At 39.1% G+C, this 24,627-nt stretch overlaps 1 protein-coding gene across 1 annotated transcript; it reads right to left on the bottom strand.

Annotated features, from left to right (window-relative positions):
- Positions 1-12,115: 12,115 nt before the first annotated feature.
- LOC117083889 (ankyrin repeat domain-containing protein 26-like) lies at positions 12,116-17,128 on the bottom strand. The gene is made up of 3 exons (XM_033212055.1): positions 16,980-17,128; positions 13,687-13,916; positions 12,116-12,129 (listed from the first exon to the last, which is right to left on the bottom strand). Exons 1-3 carry the CDS (start codon positions 17,126-17,128, stop codon positions 12,116-12,118), a joined length of 393 nt encoding a protein of 130 aa, XP_033067946.1.
- Between the last annotated feature and the right edge of the window lie 7,499 nt (positions 17,129-24,627).

Below are 24,627 nucleotides of genomic sequence, written 5' to 3'. Positions count from 1 at the left end.
AACATATCACAAAATAAGAGCCACCTGTAACAAACCCACAACTATCATTGTACTGAATAGACAAAAGCTTAAACCATTCCCCCTGAGAACCAGAACAAGATAAGAATGTCCACTCTCATCATCCTGTTCAACGTAGTGCTGTAAGTCCTGGCCAGAGCAACCAAGCAAGAGAAAGAAAAGGCATCTGAGAAGGAGACAGGATTTGAAATAACTCTCTTCACAAACATTATAATAGTATGATTCTATACCCAGAAATCCATTTAGTTCCTGCCCAAGGCTCCTAGCACTGATAAACAACTTTAGTTATTTACCAAGTCTCAGGATACAAAAGCAATGGACAAAAAAATGCATAGCATTTCTATACACTAACAACATCCAATCTGAGGGCCATATGAAGACTGCAATCCCATTCACAATAGCCATAAGAAAAATAAAGTACCTAGAAATACAGCTAACTAAGGATGTGAAAGATCTCTACAATTAGATTATAAAACACTGTTGAAAAGAAATTAGACATGATACAAACCAATGGAAAAACATTCTATGCTCATGAATAGGAAGAATCAATATTGTTACAATGGCATTACTGCCCAAAGCAATTGATAGTTCAATGCTATTCTGATCAAACAACTAAAGTTATTTTGCACAGAAATTAGAAAAAAATAACTATCCTAACATTTCTATGAAATAAAGAAAGAGTTGGAATAACCAAAGAAATCCTAAGCTAAAAGAATACAGTTGGAAGCATCACATTAACCTAACTTTTCAAATTACATTCCAAGACTTCATTAACCAAATCTTCATGGGTCTGGTACAAAAACATAGACAAATGGAACAGTTTAGATAATCTAGAAATAAAGGCATCCCTATAACCTTCTGATCTTTGACAAAATCTACAACAACAAGCAATGAGGAGTAGACTTTCTATTTATTAAACGGTACTAGGATAACTGGCTAGCTATATGCAGAAGATTAAAACTGCACTACTCCTTTTACCATACACAAAAATCAATTTAAGATGGATTAAAGGCCTACATATAAGACCTAAAACTACACAAACCCTAGACAAAAACATAAGACATACTATTCTAGACCTAAGCCATAGCAAAAATTTCAAGACCAAGTCTCTAAAGGCAATTGCAACAAAAACATATATAGACACATGAGACCTAAGAGACTATCCTCAGCAAAATAAACTATCAACAGAAGAAACAGACAACCTACAAAATGAGAAAAAATACTTTCAAATTGTGCATCTGACAAAGGTCTCATATCCAGAACCTACAAAGAGCTTAAACAAATTTTTAAGCAAAAACCAAAGAACCCCATTCAAAAATGGGCAGAGGACAGAACAGGCACTTCTCAAAGACATACATGCAGTCAACAAGCATATGAATAAATGCTCAACTTCTTTAATCACTATTACAGAAATGCAAATTAAAACCTCAATGAGACACCATTTCACACCAATCAGAATGGCTATAAATAAAAAGTCAGAAAATAACGGATGTTGGCGATGTCATAGAGAAAAGGGAAAATTTATACATGGCTGGTCAGAATGTAAATTAATTCAGCCATTGCAGAAAGCCTTTTGAAGATTTCTAAAAGAACTTTAAAAGAAAAAAAAAAAAAACTACCATTCGACCCAGCAATCTCATTACAGGGTAGATACACAAAGGAATATGAATCAGTCTACCAAATTTACATATGTACTTATATGTTTATCACAGCACTATTCGTAATAGTAAAGACAGAGACTCAACCTAGAGGCTGATAAAGAAAATGTAGTACATACTCCATGGAATACTATGCAGCAGCAACAACAGAAAAAAAATGAAATTATGTCTTTTGCAGCAAAATGTATGTACTGGAGGCTACATCCAGCAAATTAACAAAGGAAATTAACATGGAAACAGAAACAAACAAACAAACAAAACCCTCATTGTCATGTATAAGTGGGAAATAAACTTTGACAAAACATGGGCAAAAAAAGGGGACCAACAGATGCCACACAGGGGGTCCTATGTGAGGACTGAGGCTGGAAAGTGGGTAAGGATTGAAAAACAACCTATACCTAGTACATTAGGCACTATGCTCACTAAATCAGTAATAAATCATTTTGCCACCAAACCCTAGCAACATGTAATTTACCTATATAACAAAGATGCACATGTACCCCTGAACCTAAAATATAAATTAAAAAAGAAAAAGGAAGACAATATCAAGAAGATACTTAGTAAACTCAAAAGGGTTTGGAAATCAAACAATAATCTTCTAAATAGTTCATAAACAAACAACAATCAAAATGCAAAGTAGAATACATTTTGAACTGAAAGTCAATAAAATCAGAAGTGCCAAAAAAGAGAGATGGCTTTAGTCCCGAAGTTTATATCTAAAAACTGATTGAAATTTCAATCAGATGGTAATTGGTATGTGATTTCATGAACTACTCCAAAGTTTGTACAAAAATGAGAACCCATATAAAAATAGCAACTTTATTCTAAAAAGCAAAAGAAAGGAAAGAAAAGAAAGAAGAAATAAGAAAGAGAGAAAGAGAGAAAGAAAGAAGAAGAAAGAAAGAAAGAAGAAAGAGAGAGAAGAGAAAGAGAGAAAGAGAGAAAGAGAGAAAGGGAAAGGAAGGAAAGGAAAGGAAAGGAAAGGAAGGAAGGAAAGAGAGAAAGAAAGAAAGAAAGAAAGAGAGAGAAGAGAAAGAGAGAAAGGGAAAGGAAGGAAAGGAAAGGAAAGGAAGGAAAGGAAAGGAAAGGAAGGAAGGAAGGAAAGGAAAGGAAAGGAAAGGAAGGAAGGAAGAAGGAAGGAAGGAAGAAAGAGAGAAAGAAGAAAGAAAGAAGAAAGAGAAAGAAAGAAGAAAGAAAGAAAGAGAAAGAAAGAAAGAAAGAAAGAAAGAAAGAAGAAAGAAAGAAAGAAAAGAAAGAAAAGAAAAGAAAGAAAAGAAAGAAAGAAAGAGAGAACCTACCAGTGCGCGGAGGTCTGCTTTTACCGGATGTCAGAGCATATGGCAACTCCACAGCTCTGTGCTGGTACAAAACACACCCACAGCAGGAATGAGACAGCCAGACAGGAAATATATGAGAATTCCTGAGATGACAAATGTAGCATTTGTAATCAGTAAAGAATGTATTTGAGAAAGTTGGGTAAAATTTGAAATTTGATAAAACAAGCAATAATGAATTTCAAATAACATAAAGACTGAAATAAAAAAAATACCAGGGCTGGGCGCGGAGGCTCATGCCTGTAATCCCAGCACTTTGGAAAGCCGAGGCAGGCAGATCACGAGATCAGGAGATTGAGACCATCCTGGCTAACACGGTGAAACCCCATCTCTACTACAAATACAAAAAAAAAAAAAAAAAAAATTAGCCGGGCGTGGTGGTGGTTGCCCGTAGTCTTAGCTACTCGGGAGGCTGAGGACGGAGAATGGCATGAACCTGGGAGGCGGAGCTTGCAGTGAGCCGAGATGGCAACAATGCACTCCAGCCTGGGCGACAGAGTAAGACTCCATCTCAACAACAACAACAAAAAATCAGTACTACAAGAAATGAAAATTTTAAAATAGTCACGCATTTTACTTATGACATGAAGTACAACTATCATGAAGTAAAAGACAAATTTTACTATCTAAAAAGACCCATTTTTGCAAACTATTGATAAATAATGTTAAATGAGAAATAATAGACTAGAAGAAAATACTTACAAGGTGTATATAATGAAAGAGGAAAATTCAGAATATATAGAGGTCATTCAAATAACTAAGAACTTGCACACCCCAGTGGGAAAATGGGCAAAAAATATAAAGAGGAATTTCACAGTAAAAATAGTGTGCATCATGTATTAACAAACGAGAAGATGCTTCATCTGTCTAATGGTCAAAATGTACATTAAAATATGACACAGGATTCCCCCATCTATTGGTAAAAAAAATACATATATGCACTTCGGAAACTTATATGCCACTTCAGTATTTTCACAATCAATTGATATCACTTTTGTTATTCTAAAAAAGATGAAAAACAAAGTGAGTCAAAAACAGTACAAGAAAAATATTGCAAATATGTGTATGATATTATGGATAGGAGAAACCTAAGAAACATTCCAGAGACAGGAGTTTAAAATGAAGACTAAACAGTTTATCCAGATAAACATTTTGAAATGTTCTGTACATTTAAAAATGCACGAAACAATTAAAAAGCAAAGAAAAATCAAGGAAAAATAATTTCCAAATAAATGCCACAACACTGTCACCTATGGTCAAGATTAATATCAGTTCTACTGTGAAATCTAGACAGATTCTTGGGTGTCTGGAGTAATACTGGGTCAGTATACCCCCAGAAAATTCAAGACTAGTACAGGCACACAAACTTACAACACTGAAGCATATCATCCCATAAGGGTCTTGTGAAGTTTGCTGAAATTTAATGTAGCACCTATCCCAGACTGAGCATTTAAATGATGTTGAGTGTGGTGTAGCATAGTAGTAAATAACATGGGAATTAGGCCACAATGTTTTTAAGGACGTTGCATAACCTATTTTTATTGTCGTTTAATTTAAAAATGTACATATTACTTTAATTATGCAATTACTTGCCACTGTATCTGTCTCAGAACACTAATCCAAGAACAACAAAAATAGTAGGAATGATACTCTCTGCTAATTAAGCAAATTTCCTTTATTTCTTTGTGAAATCAATTGACTAAATTACTCATTTTTTGATATTTAGGAATAATTTCTACTACTAATTTATTTTCAGTGGAGTTTTGCAGATTTCTCAAATAAAGGACTAACAATGATCAATTTAATTGGGAAAGTACTAAATTTAACAAACTTTATTTTTAAATCAATGAAGACAAATTTTTAAATTATACTTAAACTCTTTAGATTTAGTCTTGGACAATAAAAATTATATAGGGAATGTTTACTAACATATATAAACTCAAATGACTTGTTAGTTTAGAATGTCAATTTAACGTTAATCAAAGTTGCCTAAAATTATCAGGAAAGAAAACTTTAGGTAAGCTCAAGACAAGTTTGATTGCATTCTGTTTACAATCTTGTACCTCTGTTTTCATTCTGATTTGGCATGTTGCGTAGCTGATTTTTTTTTTTTTTTTTTTTAATTTCAGGTGGTTTGTGGCCATTCCTTTCCTCTATCTCTGTCTCTCTCTCTCTCTCTTTTTTTTTTTTTTTTTTTTTTGAGACAGAGTTTCGCTTTTGTCCCCCAGGCTATAGTGCAATGGTGCAATCTGGGCTCACCGCAACCTCCGCCTCCCGGTTTCAAGCCTTTTTCTCTCTTAAGTCTCATTTACATGTTCTTCCAGAAACAATTTTAAAATATGCAGAGCTGAATCTGAATCAAGCAGTTTGGTTGGAGGAATTTAAGCCTTTAGATCACAAAAGAGCTTATTTTCAGTTGCCAGAGCTGGCATTGAGCCTATGCCTAACGATGTAAGCAATGTAATATTGGAATGTCTCTGAGTTTTGCACTCATGAATTCACTAGCCAAATAATTGATATACTCATCTGTTGATATTCGATATGAAGAACGAGTAAAAGCCATGTAAAAATCTTCCAGAAAACTGAATTTATCTTGGAATTCTTTGTAGAAATAAATTCTGTGAGATTAAACTTGAGGAAAGGTTTTCTGTAATTTCTTGAAATCAAATTTGACAGTACGTTGTAGTCTGATAATTCTGTATTCTTCATTCTGATTTTCCAGCAACTTGTATTTTTTTTTCCAACGGCTCAAAAGTTGTGTTTCTCAATAAAATAATTACAACAGAACAGTCTCCTTTCTATAAAATAAACATCAACATTTCAAATCCAAGGCCGGAAAGCCCCATTGACATGACTTGTTGAGAATTCTTCAGAATCAAGCATGATTCAAGATACTGATGGATATGGGGTATTTGAAGAATTGGTATTCCTCTGGTGGATAATGTTTTTTCAGCCATCATCCAAGATTCAAGACTCCCCAGTTAATTGACTGTCCAGTGAGACCACAATTCCTTTGACAGTAGCAAAAGATATCCAGCGAGGAGTTAGCAGCAATATAATTGGCTTGTGTTGCATTTTTAATTAAATCAGAAACTGTTGAATAGCACTCAAAGTAATCAAGTTCCTGCCCTCTTGACAAAAGGTGAAAATATACTGCTCCAGCTACTTTGGGGCTTAACACTTTCTCCAATCAAGAAGAGATGTTGACAACTTCTAGGGGCCCATCATCCAAGACACTGGCACTAAAGAAATACACCTAAGATTTTACTCTGGAAAGGTATTTTCTATTAAATGCACTGCTTTTTTCATGGTTTCATTTAACATGGGTTTATTATTACTTTTCTGAGCATTAAGGAGATCACAAAAACACCATCCAAATGATAAGCCAAAGTGCACTGACTGAATTTTCTAATAAAAATAAGACACAAAAAACTAGTTACAATTTGCTTATTTATTTTTGTTGAAATAAATATTTTATAATTTTTGTAATCTTTTCAAGAGACGGGGTCACACTGTGTTGCCCAGGCTGTAGTGCTAGAGTGCAGTGGCTAGTCACAGGCACCAGCATTTTATGCTACAACCTTGAACCCCTGGGCTCAAGTGATTTTCCTGCATCAGCATCTGGAGTAGCTGGGACTTCATTTGTGTCCTGCTGCACCTGGCTTTTGTAATTTCCCCTTAGTTGAAAAATGGTCAAACCTTAGAAAAATTTCTTAAAATTAATCAAGCATAGTTGCACTATTTTTTTTTCTTTACCAACTCTATAATTGATACACCTTGCCATTATTGGATTTATTTTGAGATCCCCAGAAATGGACTCCTACCATGAGGGAAATCACATGTTGATACTATCGATCTCAGTGATGCAGAGTGTTCCTGGTTGTCTTCTTAGAGAAAGAATTCACCAAAAAGACCAATTAGTAAAGCAGGCAAAAGTTTTATTGAGGGAAGTAAAAGCGAACTCCAAGACAGGAGTGCACTGACCCTGCTGGAAACAGCCCCAGGACATTCTGCATTGTGATCTTCTGTGGTCTTCTTCTCCTTAATTAATTAATTAAATTTTTGAGATGGGGTTTCACTCTTGTTGGCCAGGCTGGTGTGCAGTGGCACAATCTCAGCTCATTGCAACCTCCGCCTCCTAGGTTCAAGCAAGTCTCCTGCTTCAGCCTCCCAAGTAGCTGGGATTACAGGCATGCGCCATCACATCTGGCTAATTTTTTCTATTTTAGTAGAGACCAGGTTTCACCATGTTGGCCAGGCTCATTTTGAACTCCTGACCTCAGGTGATCCGCCCACCTCAGACCCCAAAGTGCTGGAATTACAGGCATGAGCCACCGTGCCTGGCTGGTCTTGCTTCTCCTTTACTGTGCGTAATGCATGTGTACTGGACCTAGAGATCAATAAAAATCTTACCCAATAGTGACTTTGCTCATTACTGCCACCCAGAAAGGTCATATAGCAGTCAAATTTGTACTCATTGCACCAGCACAGCTCTCAGGAATTCTACTTTTGCCTTTTTCCTTCCTTATCAGGATCTAGTTAACCACATTTTGAGTTTGACCATAGAGTGAGTACTGGTCATCTGAAGAGGTGTTCTGGGCTGTTCCTTCCAACATGGATACCTCCCCTCTTGCCTGCTCATATCTGACCAACTGCCTACTCTTACATTTATCCCTCAAGGAGTTGGGACCCAGAAATCTTTTGGGAATTGAGACAGGGGTCCTTCTGTAGCTACTTTCTGCTAAAAAGGGGTGTTGAGGGTCTTCAGGGTCCCCGCCTTGCTTGCTATCATGGTGACAAGATTTGAGATTGTTGTTGTATATCTAAAGGTTTGAACCACAGTGTCCAGTGGAGACGTGCAGGGATTTGATTGTCCTCGAGGGTAGGAAAGAGGTTGATAAACTTAGTTAGCAGGTTCAAGAAGCAAGGCCCAGAAAGGAGAAGAAGGAAGGTAGAGGCCAGGGGTCCTAGGAAGGGAAGGAACCGTGAGAGTCAGAATCAGGAGAGCCAACCCTCAAGTCCTTTCCCAAAGGCGAGAGGCCTGGTTTATGAGATCTCTAATGTGCTCCTGGGTCTGCCCTGGTTTCTTAACCCAGATTGACACTTTTCTCCAAGCATAGACTAATTTTCCCTAAATTGCAGCCAGCATGTCAAGACCTCAGCCACTTTTGAGAACTAGAGCTGCAAGAGAATTTCCTTGCCACTGTAACCCTGTTACAGTTCAGCAGTGGTTTCTATCTCTTGAGTCAATTCTAGAGACAGGCTGTGGTAGATTAAGGAATCTGTGCCAATGCTGGTTATTCCTATCATGGCATCTGTGGTGATGCCAAGCCTGATGAGAAAGGGAATTAATTGTATTGTTTGGTGGGCACAGTGTGAGGTAATAAATAAGGGCAAAGGCAAAGAAGCATCACTGGCAGCAATGGTGATGTTAGGAGTGAGATAAGCCAGAGAGCAATCTCCAGTCCAGTTTGCAGGGAGACGGAGGTGGGCCTGTGTCCCACATAGAAAATAAAGTTCTGTTATAGGTAGACAAGGACAGACACTGAAGGAGGCAAGGTCAATTCCAAACATTGACCAATATTCCTGTTGGCTACCTGAGATGTGATATGCTGTCATTAAAGTTTCAGCTGCCAGGGAGCCAGACATGGGTGACTAATTTGAACAGAAGGATGGTTCTTCTTTCCCAGAGGATCATGTGTTCAGTAATGTCAAGGAGAAGAACCTCCCAAAGGGAGTTAAAGATTTGAAACTTTTTGCATGACCCAGTGCTGGCTTGGTCGGGTACAGAACCTTACTTGGTATTTGGACATTTTAGTTTTTAGAGAAAAAAAGTATGAGAGATATTAACAATGGTGATGGTTGTGTTGAAGTGGTCAGGGTTAAGAGAACCCACAAAAGTTCCAGAATCTCTGGTAGTAGTGATGCCTAGGGGTGCCTGGCTGATGAGGGTAATGGGGGAGTACAAGGGGCCTAAAATAGTGCAAGGCCTTAAACCAGGCTTGAATGTCCACTTTAACTTGTATTAGGTACCATATGACATCTCTTGGAAGGTTTTGTATGCAGGGCTCCCAATGATAGGTGAATCTAAATTGGGCTTGAATAGTTGCTTATTCTTGTATCATGGCTGGGGAGCCTGTTCCTGCCCTGGATGGAAAGAATTCATATATAGCCAATAGGATGAGGCACAGGAAGATTTGGTGAACTTTAATAGTTGCTGAGCTGCTTGTAGAGTTTTTTGTTATGGTTGTGGCCTGCTGGGGCCTATGAGGGTGATTTTAGCTAGAAGCATTAGTGAGCATAGAGCACTGGGTTGCATGATCCCAAAGAGAACAGACTAAAGCCAAATCAAGATGTCTCTTGATTACGGAAACAGAAGCTGTTAACTCAGTGAGTATTAGAGAGAATGCCACCCAGATTATGGCTTTGAGATTTAAATTCAGGTAGTACAGAACAGACCTTTTCTTGGAGGGGGTGTTAGTTCACAGTAGCAAAGACATATTAGTAAACCTGCAAGGAGTATTATGATTCATGGTATAACAGGCCAAAGCATTACTAATTTACTTATGTTTATTCTTTTGGCTTTGCTTGAAGAGGAGTTTGAGATCCTGGAGGGGACAAGTGATCCAGGTGTCCAATGGCACCTCTAGGACTTTCTCTGCCCGAGATGCATCCTATAGCTTTACCTTGGAATAGTGGATCCACTTGGTGATCCCTGGCACCATAACTGATAGGAGTGGAGAGTAAAACAGTGTAAGGACCTCTCCAAATAAGACTCAGTTGAGAGTTTGGAGTTCCATCCTTCCAAGTCTTGATGAGAATTTGAGTATGGGTGGGTTTAAAATTTGGTCAGAGTTTTCAGGGTGTGAAATATATTTTGGCCAAGTTTTTGAGCCACCAGCTGAAACTGGGATAGGGAATCAACATAATTAGAATTGTTAGGTTCAGTATCCAATAGGAAAGTGAAGAAAGGGTCTTCCACATAATAACTCAAAAGAACTGAATTGTAAATTAAAGATGGGTATATTTCTCATCCTTAGTAGAGCAAGAGGTAATTGCTTTGGTCATGGTTTGAAGTTTCTTGGAATAATTTTTCCAAGGTTTGCTTGAGAGATTTGTTAATTCTGTCAACGATTCAACAGTGTTGTGGGTGCCAGGAGGAATTTAGAAAGTAACTGATTCCCAAGGCCTGGGAAACAAGTTGAGTAACCTGTGAAGTGAAGGATGTACTATTATCACTTTGCAGTGACCTGGGGATGCCAAACCAGGGATGACCTCCTTGAGGAGGGCCTATACTACACCCATTGCTTTTTCCATTCACATGGAGTAAGTTCATATCCAACCTGCAAATATGTCTACAAAGACCAGAAGATATTTAATCCCTGACAGGCAAGAAGTCGGGTGAAGTCAAACGGCCAGTCCTCCCAGGATAACTGCCCCTCCATTGGACTGGCTGGAAAAGAAAAGGAGGTTTGGTTCTTTGTTTAATGTGCAAAACATTTAATGTGCAAAGGGCACAGGCCCTACAAACTTGTTCTATAGTCTTGGAAATATTTTTTCCAAAAAGAGCCATTCGCACATTATTGAAAGCTGTTTCTTGAGAAAGTGGCACAAGTCACGCAAAGCATAGCTAACTGTCCATTGAACATTTTAAGGCAGATGTAGAACTTCTCCCAGTTGATAACAGCTTCCAGAGCCTCGTGTCCCAGTGCCTATTCTTGTTCCTCGGGTGAGAACAAGGAGCTGGTGGCTTTGGATCCTCAGTGGGAGGATTAAAGGAAACTGAGGATGCTCTGCTGGGAAATTTCCTAAGACATTTATGGGAGAATTATCTGCTGACGGGCTCATGAGAGCCAAGATGGCAGAGTCCCATCTGCATTTTTAGCAGAGATCCTGGTCTTCTTTTAGAGCCATAATGGCCTGGACATAGGGCACCTCTGACCATTTTCCCTGTCACCTGCAAAGTAGGTCCAACTGCAAGATGGTCTTAAAATTAAGGCTACCATTTTCTGGCCAGTCTTCCTAGTCATATAGTTTGTATTGATGCTATAAAGCATTACAGAGGAAAACTAATATAGTTTTCTCTAATGTCTGGGGATCAGACTTGTCCTAACTGTTGAGAATGCATCCAAGGGGAGAGTCCTACAGTATGGAGTGTTGAATGCCCATCTGAAAAACAGAGAGAAGAAAAGGCTAGTGGAGTGTGAGCATCCTCGCTCTCTGTCCATTCTCATCCATTGTGAAAGGAAGAGAGCATCCTTTCCATCCCTTTCCCACACTAGACCAGGTATCCCTAGTCTGTGAAGAACTTCAGATTTCGTGCACCCTTACTACATGCTCCCAACCAAGCAGTGACCTCTTCCCCTCATTTGGTCTGTTGACCCCCTAAGTCCATAGGTCTTGCATCTAATTATAGATGACTCTGCCCAATTATACTTTTGTAGCCTTCAGTGATAATCCTCTGCATACAGGCAAAGCATGTCAAGGACAGTGGGGAGGACTAGAGACAAGAGGGAAGTTGATTGGTAAATCCCTGAGAATTCAGTGGTAAGAACATGGAGAGAAAATTGGGTACTAGGTACATCCAAGGAGACCCCTAAACCTAGACCATAGCACCTAAAATTTACCTACATTCCATCTGGAGGTGGAATTAGTGCAGAGGAGGTGGTGACAGAGCATGCAAAAAGCCATTCTATTGTGGCCTACCTGGGAAGAGACATGGCAAAGGAGGTGGCATTGGCTAGCAAGAGAGATGCCATGATGGCACGGGCAGCAGGAGCAACTGTGAAGAAAGACAGGGTGGTGAGTCCCCAGAGGTCAGTTGTGAGAATATGGAAGTAATCAGAAGCCTTAGCTTCTCTGTCAAGAAAAAAGCATTCTGTGCTTGGGAAGCTCTGTTGGGCATTAGGTGAAAGTGCTCCAGTTGAACACACAAAGTGGAGATGCTAGGGAGATTGCTTAGCATGCTCAGCATTCTCACAGTCTATGCTGCATAGGAGCAGACATGTGAGAGGAGACAGTGGTGAGCACAGTCCCCAACTCACAACAAGATGCAAGTCACAGCACCAAAAGGTATGGCCAAGCCTGGAGTTCCAGAAAGTATCCTCAGCTCTTGTCTTTTTTGCAAGAAAGAATTCAGCCAAAAAACCAGTTAGTAAATCCAGCAAAACATTTATTGTGCAAGTAACAGTATGCTTTAAGAGAAGAGTGGGCTGACTTGGCTGGGAACAGCCTCAATACATTCTGCATTTGATCTTTTCTCTCACTTTCTTCTTTAGGTTCCTGCCTTTGTTCTTGCCCAGTTCACACCCAGGCTGGGGGACCCTCCCTTACTCTTGGTTAATGTGCATATACAGAACCCGTGATCAAGACAAATTCTACCCAATGATGGCATTGCTCATTACCTCCACCCCAGGAAGGTAGTATAGCACTCAAATTTGTACTCATTGTGCCCACACAGCTCTTAAGAATTCCCCTTTTGCCTTTCCCCTTCTTTATCAGATTGTAGTTAACGCATTCTGACAGTTCAACCATAGAATGAGTAATTACTGAGCATCTTAAGAGTTGTTCTGCGGTGTTTCTTCCTACATAGCTACCTTTCCTTCTGCCTGTTATGTCTGACTAACTGGCTACCCTAACAGTTGGATTGAAAAGTTCTTGTTCAGTTGAACCTTGAAAGTTTGCAAGTGTCATATCCTAGGGAGCTGGGAACCCTGTGCAGTTTTACATGGAATTCTGAGTAGAAAGAACAGAATGTATTCTGTTTGGTCATATTTGCTATTTAACTACTCCTGATATCATTGCCATCTCAGCCATAAATCATCTGAGTGATGGTAAGATAGACATAAGTGAACTTCCACTTTAAGAATTCAAATATTGCTTTAAGTATTTAAAAACCACTGTACAACTGCACAGCAACAGGCACATTTTGCAACAATTGAATTGAAATGCTGTAAGTACAACAGCAATTAAGGATGTAATCATGTAAGAAAAAAGGATGAGTTCATGTCCTTTGTTAGGGACATGGATGCAGCTGGAACCGTCATTCTCAGCAAACTATGACAAGGACAAAAAATCAAACACCGCATGTTCTCACTTATAGGTGGGAATTGAACAATGAGAACACTTGGACACAGGAAGGGGAACATCACACACCGGGGCTGTTGTGGAGTAGGGGGAGGGGGGAGGGATAGCATTAGGAGATATACTCAACGTAAATAATGAGTTGATGGGTGCAGCACACCAACAAGGCACATGTACACATATGTAACAAACCTGCACGTTGTGCACATGTACCCTAGAACTTAAAAAAAAAAAAAAACAGAAAGTAAGCCAAAGCATCTCCAAGTATAACTTTGGTTGTTAGGCAATACCAGTACATTTCCACAATCTAACTTAAATGTAATTTTTACAGAAATTTTAAATGTGCTGGTATAGTTACATTTATTGAGTAACGTTAACAAATGAATATCTTTTGACAATTAGAACCCCAGGGACTTAAAAAAAAAAAAAAAAGAAAAAGCTGTAAGGTTTGTTTCCTTTCCTTAAAAACACAGATAATTATGGCCTTTATTTAAAATACATGAGTCAGTTAGACAACTCAATATTTTGCCAAAAATATAGAGAGAACTATATCAGAAGTCTGAAAACCAAAGAAAAAATAATACTATACCTAACTTTTGACAAGTCGTTCTCCATTCTGATATTTGAAGACAATGAGCTTGAGGTAGGAATCATTAAGGTTTCTCTTGGAATATGTATTCTGTTGAGATCTAAATTATCATTAAGATTTCCATTGCATGGTGACTCTAGAACTGGCCTTGTAGTATGAGAAGTAAATAAACATCTGCTCCACTCATTTTCTTGAAGAAGTTTGGTACTGACATCTGCTAGAATTTCTTTACATCTGTGAAGATTGCAAAAGACAGATGCTGAGTATTTTGTTTTTTAACAAATGATGTCTAAATGACTTGCGTTGTTTAAATAGTGACCATGAGTCAATGAAAGATACAACAAACCATGTTTTAACTCTGAAAGTGTATTAGAGCCTATGTACTGTATACAGTTATAATTTTAAAATTGTTGTAAAGAAGTACATGTATTTCTTGAGGGTTTCTAACAAACAAGTAATTCAAACAAAGTAGGGAGGGAAGAGCAAAAGCTATTAATGATGTATGGATTAACAGGTCACACTTGTTGCCTTCTGAAATGGCTCTACTTACAAGATTCTTAAAGATACCATTAGAAATATTTGTGTTTAGCTCAGGCATAGTGTCTCATGGCTGTAATCCCAGCATTTTGGGAGGCAGAGTCAGTGGGTCACCAGAGGTGGGGAGATCGAGACCAGCTTCATCAACATGGAGAAACCTTGTCTCTACTAAAAATACAAAAATTTGCTGGGCTTGGTGGTGCATGCCTGTAATGCCAGCTACACGGGAGGGTGAGGCAGGAGAACCACTTGAACACTGGAGGCCGAGGATGCGGTGCGCCAAAATTGCGCTATTGCACTACAGCCTGCGGAACAAGAGCGAAACTCTGCCTCAGAAACAAAAACAAACAAACAAAAAGAAATATTTGTGTTTAGGCCGGGGTCGGTGGCTCACACCTGTAATCCTAGCACTTTGGGAAGCCGAGACTGGTGGATCATTTGAGATCAGGAGTTTGAGACCAGCCTGCCCAACATGGTGAAACCCCGTCTCTACTAAAAATACAAAAATTAGCCGGGCGCGGTGCTGGGCGCCTGTAATTCCAGCAATCAGGAGGTTGAGGCAGGAGAATCTCTTGAACCTGGGAGGCGGAGGTTGCAGTGACCCGAGATTGTGCCACTGGACTTGAGGCTGGGTGACAGAGCAGAGCAAGACTCCATCTCCAAAAAAAAAAAAAAAAGAAAGGCCAGCAGTGGTGGTGTGGTGGTTGCTCAACCCTGTACCCAGCACTTTGGGAGACTGAGGACGGCGGATCAGCTGAGTTCAGGAAATCGAGAGCAGCCTCACCCACATGGCGAGAAACCCCGTCTCCACTAAAAATACAAAACTTAGCTGGGCGTGGTGGTGGACGCCTGTAATCCCAACTACTTGGGAGGCTGAGGCAGGAGAATTGCTTGAATCTGGGAGGAGAAGGTTGGAGTGAGCCGAGATCCCACCATTGCACTCCAGCCTGGGGGACATAGGGAGATTCCATCTCAAAAGGAAAAAGAAAAGGAAGGGAAGGGGAAGGGAAGGGGAAGGGGAAGGGGAAGGGGAAGGGAAGGGGAAGGGGAAGGGAAGGGGAAGGGGAAGGGAAGGGAGGGGAGGGGAGGGGAGGGGAAAATACTTGTGTTTCAAGAGTAACTACATGAAATGTTAAAGATGCTAATTTGCTGGACTAGAGTAACCATTTGACTGTGTATAAACACATTAAAACATCATGTCTTACTCCTTAAATATGGACAGTAAAATAAATAAAATGAAGCTTGTATTTAGTAAACCAGTTACAGAAAAAAAAAAAAAAAACTGTCTCTCAAAGACATTTTCAGACATTTCTATTGAACACTCTTGTACATTTCACCCATTATCTGAGAAAAATTAAGCATTTGGCACCAAGGAATCATTCAGAACAGCTCTCAGGGGAGAAGGAGACAGCTGAGATCAAAGAGAACTTAATCATCTCCAAAGGCATTTTGCTCCTAAAATCCTGGCCAAGGCATTAGAAGTAGGGCCTGCCCTTTTGGTCTTCCACCCACCACCTCAGGCTGACCAAGGTGTTATTTTTCACCACTTTATGAATTATATTTCCTTTCAACCCTGTGTTAACCATTCCCTATTTCACAACTATGCCTTTATGTGGAATGGAAAAACTGTACAAAATACTTTGTTCCAAGGTGACCTCTAAGGATAATACCAAAGATTGCAATCAAGGAAAGTTAATTTACTGAGTGCCAGAATGTGCAAAGGAGTAGAAGTACCTGACCCTTTTTTCAGTTTAAGTTGTGATCTTATCAAAAATAATTAAACTAATTAATATTTCTATATAGAGGAATGCTGACAAACAATTGTATTACAGTATCACTGTCTAAATTATGAAGCTTCCAGATACTTGGCAGAAAGATTAGTAGATCAGGTTAACTACATAAGAATATTAAGGGGGCCAGGCGCGGTGGCTCAAGCCTGTAATCCCAGCACTTTGGGAGGCCGAGACGGGCGGATCACGAGGTCAGGAGATCGAGACCATCCTGACTAACACGGTGAAACCCCATCTCTACTAAAAATACAAAAAACTAGCTTGGCGAGGTGGTGGGCGCCTGTAGTCCCAGCTACTCTGGAGGCTGAGGCAGGAGAATGGCGTAAACCCGGGAGGCAGAGCTTGCAGTGAGCTGAGATCCAGCCACTGCACTCCAGCCCTGGCGACAGAGCAAGACTCCGTCTCAAAAAAAAAGAATATTAAGGGGAAAAAGAACCATATACAACCAAAAATCAGGCCAGGCATGATGGCTCATGCTTGTAGTCCCAGCACTGTTTGAGGCAAAGGTGGGCAGATCACTTGAGGTCAGGAGTTTGAGACCAGCCTGGCCAACATGGCAATACCCCGTCTCTACTACAAATACAAAACTTAGCTGGGTGTGGTGAGAACATGAAAGGTCATACTTGGGAGTCTGAGGCCGGAGAATTGCTAGAACCCTGGAGGCACAGTTGCAGTGAGTCGAGATCATGCCACTGACTGTACTCTAGTTTGGGCAACAGAAAGAAACAGAAAACAAAAGAAAAACAAACAAACAAAAACCCCCACCAAAAAAAAAACAGGGGAGTGGTATGAATTGTCCTAGACTAACATTTTAAAAGTAAGTTCATTTACTAACATCATTTTCCAAAATTGTCTAATCTAGTTAGCTTTTGCTTCCCCCAATCTTATGAATCTGTCTCACTAAAAATTATGCTTTTGAGGCAAATTAATGAGCTTCATTTATTTTCTGTGATTCTGTCTTTTGACGTACTTGCTTAATTTATCTGACAGAGATTCTCTAGCTTTTAATTCTTCTAGATACAGTTTCTTATATGTTTCCAATTCTGCTGTATTATAGTCTGCTTCTGAAGTGTTTGCTTTGTAGAGTTCGAATTCCAGATTTTCAATTATAAGTTCCATCTGAATTTACATGGAAGCAATGTTTTCCTCTGTTAACCACTGTAGCTCTTCTTGAGATGTTTCTTGTGTCTAAAACAAATTAAAAGGGTACATAAAAAATTATAGCCTGAACAACTATTGTGTATTTGTTTCTTTTTGTTTTGGGTCAGTGATCTAGAGAGCATTTTTAACTATATGAAAAAAGAATCTCAAGTTTAATATATTTATTATCAGTATCAGCTAAGTTAATAATTTAATCTGAATTATAAAAAAATGAAATCGTGCTTATGGTAGTACTCATAAAATGTAACACTCCAAAGAATAACAGAGTCAATTTAAATTCTAAAAAGTTGAACAATATAACTTAAGAATATTTTAAGAGTGTAGTATAATTTTTAAATCACATTTTTCTTTCTCTATTAGTCTTGTTTTATACCAACTGATTTTAGTAATCAAATGATTCACTAATGAGTATCATTATTATGGAAGATCAATTTAGTTACAATAATGGTGGCAAGTGAAATATTTAGAGAGAGAAACAGATATCATCTTCCTTCTAGAAATCTACCAAACAAATTGCTACAAGCGAAGTAGAAGAAACACATACAATGTTTATATCCAAACTATAATTTGCAGTGAAATGAATGAAGGCACATTATGGATAATAAACTAACCTGTAAAAATAGATTGACTTTTTCTAATTGTTCTATTATCTCCTGCCTTGCTCTTTTTCAACCTCCTGTTTATGGTGTTCCAATAGACCACATTCTAACATATTCATTTCCATGAGACTTTTGAAGTTCACTAGTTCTTCTTCCAACCTCTCCTGATCCATCTGTAGTGTTTCATATTTATTTTGCATCATTTTCATATATAATGCCTGTTGAAGAACTTCAATCTCTCCATCCACATGTCGATCTTCTGAAGATGCAGTTTCCACTGCTTCTGTAAGATCAAACAATAAGGTTTGGTAATGAAGAAGGAAGACTGAGAATAGTCTAACATAAAACTAGTAATTTTTAGTTGCAATAAAGTTCAGACACAGAGACAATTATATCAAAATGCAAATTACACTTTTAGCTGGGGGGCAAGATGATCAACCAGATGCAGTCAGGAAACACCTCTTCCACAGAGAGAAAACAAAATATTAAGTAAATCGTCACACTTTGAACAGATCTTTGGGGGAAAAAGAAGCACATAAAGTCAGTAGAGCGGCAATACAGACACTGAGTTTGAAGAGGGAGGAAGCTAGGAAGCCAGATGGTGTCACCAGACACCAGGACCAGCTCTTGGTCCAGAACGGGACCTAAGGAAGCAGAGAGTGAAGGAACTATGGGTCACACACGCTTGTCATGGACCTCTAAGATCCTAGCTACAAGAGATCCCATGATCCACACAGACATTTGAACTGGCAGAGGGCACTGCCAGGAGAGTAGGAAGAGGCAGAGCTCGAACATGCATGGAGCCCAAAAGGTTTCATGCATGAGGCAGCTGCAGCAAAATACAAGAATAGGCACCCACTCCCCAAGGCTCTCCATCTTTCTCTGCATGACTCTAACCCCTGCTGACAGCTGGACCAGGAGAGAGCAGGGCTGCCTTTCCCGAGGGTCTGAAGTGCATCTGATCTGCACAGCCTGTTTTCTGCCGGGCCCTTCCCCAGCTGATGCCTGGTTGCTCCCTCAAGGGTGTACACATAGCACAGCCTCCACTGTACCACCTGAGTGTTTTTCTGGCAGACCGAAAGCAGTTTTCCTGCTCCAGCACAGCTTATCCCTGAGGTACAAGAGTATACAGCTACAAGACCTGTCCCAACTTCCCAGGGTTTGAGCACAGTTAAGGGGTATTGAGCTCATAATTGTGACCCGAGCTCAAGTTGGGGTAGCGCTCCTACTCTCAAAACACTAAGAAGAGTGAGGCACAGGAAAAAACAAACAACTCTATCAAAAAGTGGGCAAAGGATATGAACAGACACTTCTCAAAAGAAGACATTTATGCAGCCAACAGACACATGAAAAAATGCTCATCATCACTTGAATCAGAGAAATGCAAATCAAAACCACAATGAGATACTGTCTCACACCAGTTAGAATGGCGATCATTAAAAAGGTCAGGAAACAACAGGTGTTGGAGAGGGTGTAGAGAAGTAGGAACACTTTTACACTGTTGGTGGGACTGTAAACTGGTTCAATCATTATGGAAGACAGTGTGGCGATTCCTCAAGGATCTAGAACTGGAAATATCATTTGACTCAGCCATCTCATTACTAGGTATATATCCAAAGGATTATAAATCATGCTGCCATAAAGACACATGCACATGTATGTTTATTGTGGCACTATTCACAATAGCAAAGACTTGGAATCAACCCAAATGTCCATCAACGACAGACTGGATTAAGAAAATGTGGCACATATACACCATGGAATACTATGCAGCCATAAAAAAGGATGAGTTTGTGTCCTTTGTAGGGACATGGATGCAGCTGGAAACCATCATTCTCAGCAAGCTATAGCAAGAACAGAAAACCAAACACTGCATGTTCTCACTCATAGGTGGAAATTGAACAATGAGATCACTTGGAAACAGAAAGGGGAATATCACACACTGGGGCCTATTGTGGGGTGGGGGGAGGGGGGAGGGATAGCATTAAGAAATATACCTAATGTAAATGACTATTTAATGGGTGCAGCACCCCAATATGGCACATGTATACATATGTAACAAGCCTACATGTTGTGCACATGTATCCTAGAACATAAAGTATAATTAAAAAAAAAAAAAACACGTCTTGGCTGGAATACCACAAGCAGTGAGTTTTCTCTCAACAACAGTAGAAAAGCAAGCAGATACAGAGTAAGCAGGAAAAAAAAATAGATAAAGAACTTAGAGGTCTCCATACGTTAACTCTATAGTTGTGAGTTTTTAAAATAATAACCATTTAAGCCCTAAATTTTCCTGATGTAATTTTGCCTTTTTATTTTAAAATGTCCAAAAGAAACGTCATACTATGTAGCCATGAGGAGTCTGAGAAACCTAGCATATCTGAATGTTTGAGAATCCCATTCTGTTGCTTATTAAAACCTAGAGAGCAAAGGAAATTCTATAAATCTTATAAGAAAATGCCAGAAGGTTAGCCCAGTGTTTTAGATAGTGGCAACTAAGCTAGTGTCACTTTTTAGAAATAAGTAAGGGGGAAACGTCAAACAAATTCAAAGGAGCCCAAGATAAAAACGTTCATATAAAATATAACCTTGCTGTGTAAATCAAACAAAACATAAAACTATGTGTGCAAACTAGAAAATAAATGCTTCACAAACAGAAGGTAAGTTCTGTAGAAACCAAGAGTACACAATCCAGAAAGATGTTTGTCTTTATAGCAGAAAGGACTTACCAGAAATGACAAAAAAGCTTTCATTGTGCTAGGAGGAATATATGGTCTTTTATTAAAGGAGCCTTATTCAAACCAGACCTCAACAATACCAAAAATCATGTATCAAATTACTGAAGTTTAAACTGAAAGAAGACTCACCAGGGCAGAAAGGGTGACTTATAGAAGCAGAACGCTAAAGGGTATAAAGTGAAGACTGCATGCATGCTCCAAGAATCACCAATTCCTTCCAATTGTAAACACTCCAGGTCCCATTTATGACACCATATGTGTAAACCTAAACAACAAACAAAGAGTCTCTAAAGTAAAAAATATTTACTTGGAATAAATTATTGTAATGAGAATGTAAATGTCATAGTAAACCATGTGCATATTAATAGAGGTAAAGAAGAACAAAATTTTTTAATGTGGAAGGTTGCATAATTGTTTTTGAATTAATTATTCTTGGCTGCAAAAATCAGTAACAAGGGTGATGAGTCTGAGGTTAGACCAGCAGTTTCTGGGCCAGTGTCACTGCAGATGTCTTTTCTGTGTAAGGCTGCAATGGCCTTTGTGCAAGGTTGCGGTTTTTTTAGTCTTTTCTGATAGTTTTTGTTATCAGACATATAAACATGGCAATCCTCTAGTGATGGCCTTCTTGGGTCTATTTGCCCAGGTTTTCTTAGTCTTAGTGAGACCATTTTGATTCTGATACCTTCCAGAAGGGTAAGGTGTACACGAGAGCAACATACCTTTTGTTTAATTTTGCTGTCAGTGTTAAAGTTCTCTAATACAGAGTATATTAAGAATAAGAAGGAAATATAATTAACCAATATTTATATTTAAATGTAAAGATTACCCTGGCCTTTATCGGGAACCTAATAAGATCTGATTTATTTCAGCATGAGTGTGCATAAATTTTGCATCAGATATAGTTTCTGGGCGATGTGACTATTGTAAGATTGTTCATTTTGTTAATCTGATCATTTTAAAATCATATTAAATGAAAATAAAACATATGGAACGTTTTAGCTTTAATCCCCATCAGAGACAAACAAACAAAAACATAAACAATGTAATCCATTTAAATTTAGCCATTAATATAAGTTGAATTTTATCCTACTAATAAAACAATAATTTACAATTCAAACTTTACACATTAAGTCAAAAAATTAAAGAAGGAAAAATTACAACATTAGATCCTAGAATAAAATATTTGATGATTACACATGCAAAATAACATAATTAAGAAATTCTTAGTAAAAAAGGAAAATTCTGTAAATATACTAATCAAGAGAAAACATTAGAAGTATTTCAATAAAGGTAAAGTTAGAAGATGGAGGGGACTGGGCTCTCACAATTCACCACTGTGTGAGATGGCTGAGTAGGAACCAAAACAAGGAAGAGAAGAAAAACAGGAAAGAAGCTGATTCAAAGAATCTGAATTGTAGTTGTTCACAGATGACATGGATGTAAACTAGAAAAGCAAGAAAATCTATTTTAACTTTCAGAACATAAACTGTTAGAAACACAACATCCAGAAAATTGGGTAAATGCATGGTCAACATACTACTCTTCAGTAGTAATAATGGATGAACAACAGGAATAGCAACAGCATAACATAGACAATCAATGTCTATCTTGATTATCAAATGTACCAAAATATACATTTACAAGACATGTCTAGGCCTGCAAAAACTCATAAAACTTTACCGAATGACACACACACAAAAAGACATGTTTTAAGACAAATCAAATCCTTGGATCAGAAAAGGTAGTAAAATAAAGATCTTTATGACACAAATTTAGTGTACTTTAAACCTGAAATCAACATATTTCCAAAAAAAGTCTCTTATATATTAATCAAGAGACAAAATTATAGCAAAAGGAAACAAAATGGAGGGCTTTTCAAGTTTGATAGAAACTTATATGTATAATATAGTTTGGCTATGCCCCCACGCAAATCTCACCTTGCATTATAATAATCCCCATGTGTCATGGGCGGGGCTAGGTGGAGATAATTAAATCATGGGAGTGGTTCCCCTATACTGTTCTCGTGGGAGTGAATAAGCCTCATGAGATCTGACATTTTTATAAATGGGAGTCCCCTTGCAAAAGCTGTCTTGCCTGTCACCATATAAGACATGACTTTCCTCCTCATTTGCCTTCAGCCATGATTGCGAGGGCTCCCCAGTCATGTGGAACTGTGAGTCAATTAAACCTCTTTCCCTGATAAATTACCCACTCTCAGATATGTCTTTATTAGCAGTGTGAAAACTGTTAAGAAAGTTGTCTGCTTCAATGTCTCAGCAGAATTTTAAATTTCTTTAACCTATAACAAAAGATGCATGAGAGTACCTCCATGAACAAGATTTCATTGAGATGGAGGTGCTGTCAATGATTTAAACAACTTGCTACCATTAGATGTTTAAGTTGATTCAACTTTTTTAAAGCAATGATAGAAAAAAACACCCTTTATTATCTAAATGTAGTGGAACCTTTATTTTTCACTAGTATCAGGTTTTGAATATTCTTTTCCATTGTATTTCTAAAATTGTAATTACTAGTTTAAAGTCAAAATTATACTGATTCACTTGGTTTAGCTTCAAGTTCAATGCAGCATTAGGCAGAGCAGTTTCCTTTTCAAAAATCTTCTTTGTCCTGAATTTTCCAGCTCTTCCTGCCATTAATACAGCACTGATGTGTGCTGTTTCTTTAATTCTGGACCACGAAGAGCAGACAGTGCATCCAGATGTGGACTCTGAACAATTGCTGCAGCCCAACCCCACTGACCACACAGGATCCGCTCTTTATTGCCACCGTAGGTCTGGGGTGGAGCCCTGCCAAGGATGATCCCCCAAACAGAAGCTCTTCACAGCTTTCATTTTACTGGGAGGCTGTGACAAGGAGATGGGAGAGGGCTGAAGCCAGGCCCTCGGTAAATGTGAGCAAATGTGTGAGGCAGGACACTGCAGAGTCAGAGAAGATGAGCAAGTCCTAAACACAGCACTGCAGGATGGAGACAGACCCGTGATTCCACAAGGAAAGGTGCCATTTCTGACTCTTTCTCCTTTTCTCTTCCTCCAGGGTACTTTCTTAGGTACAATCAGTATTGACAAATCAGTCCTGAGTGCTGAGAATATTTATTTTAGGGCTTCAAATCAACACACCCCCTCCTGTACCAAAAGGGGAGGAACTCAGCATGTGGGAAGGATCTTCCTATGCTGTTCACTGGGACAGGAGAATGTGGGAACAAGAAACTCCAATGTGAGACAACAGGAGCGCTGTTTCTATTGCTGTCCTCAGGACACCCTCCATCCTAGCGAAGCCCACACATTAGGTTCCTGCCTTGGGTATGTGGCTGCACTGACCCTCCACTTCAGGTCACAAACCTGCAGGTCCTGCCAGCCCCTGGTGAGCATAGCATCACCAGGGGAGGCTGAGTAGAGCTTTTCCTTTCTCCTGGTCCTCAGCTTCCCAGTCTCTCTTCCACTACCGAGCCTTAACCCCAAACTGCATTCTGCCTCCTTCTCCAACCTCCCTTCCCAGAGCCAGTGCCCGCTCATCATTGCACAGTCAGTGAATGAGTAAGTAAATATGTGAATAAACAAATTTCCTTCGTGCACATGTAAGGAAGCCTAGGAATCAGGATACAGGCAGGGTGGAATATGGAGAAAGTGTTCTGGATGACTTTGTATTAAAAACATGAGTTTGGAAGTGTCAGCCACAGACATCCCATGCACAGATGGCTATGCTTCTCTAGCAAAGCACCTCTGTGCTGCTTTCTCTGCAGGACACACTCTCCCTGGTGAAGTCCACAGCAACATCCTTGAAGGACACTGGTTCCTGGACAGATGGTGGGCATTCTTGTTCAGCCTGCACCATCTCTGGCAATGTCCACAGGAAATGGTCAAGGACTATCTCCCTTTCCATTGGGAAAAGGTAGCTGTGTATATTAAAAGGTCAAAATCTGCTTGGGGCCCAGTCAAATATTCTCCAGGTTGACTTGGCATATGCCTTTCAGATACATTCACAGAGATGAATACACTCTAAGTACATGATAAATTTTACCATGAGGACATGACATAAGATGTGGTGTAAATATCCTGACCATTCTACAATGAGATGCTAAAGGTGACTACTGACTGCTGAT

Source organism: Trachypithecus francoisi, unplaced genomic scaffold (assembly GCF_009764315.1).
Source record: "Trachypithecus francoisi isolate TF-2019V2 unplaced genomic scaffold, Tfra_2.0 Contig00401, whole genome shotgun sequence".
Taxonomy (NCBI): domain Eukaryota; kingdom Metazoa; phylum Chordata; class Mammalia; order Primates; family Cercopithecidae; genus Trachypithecus; species Trachypithecus francoisi.
This window is presented reverse-complemented; position numbering and strand designations above follow the sequence as displayed.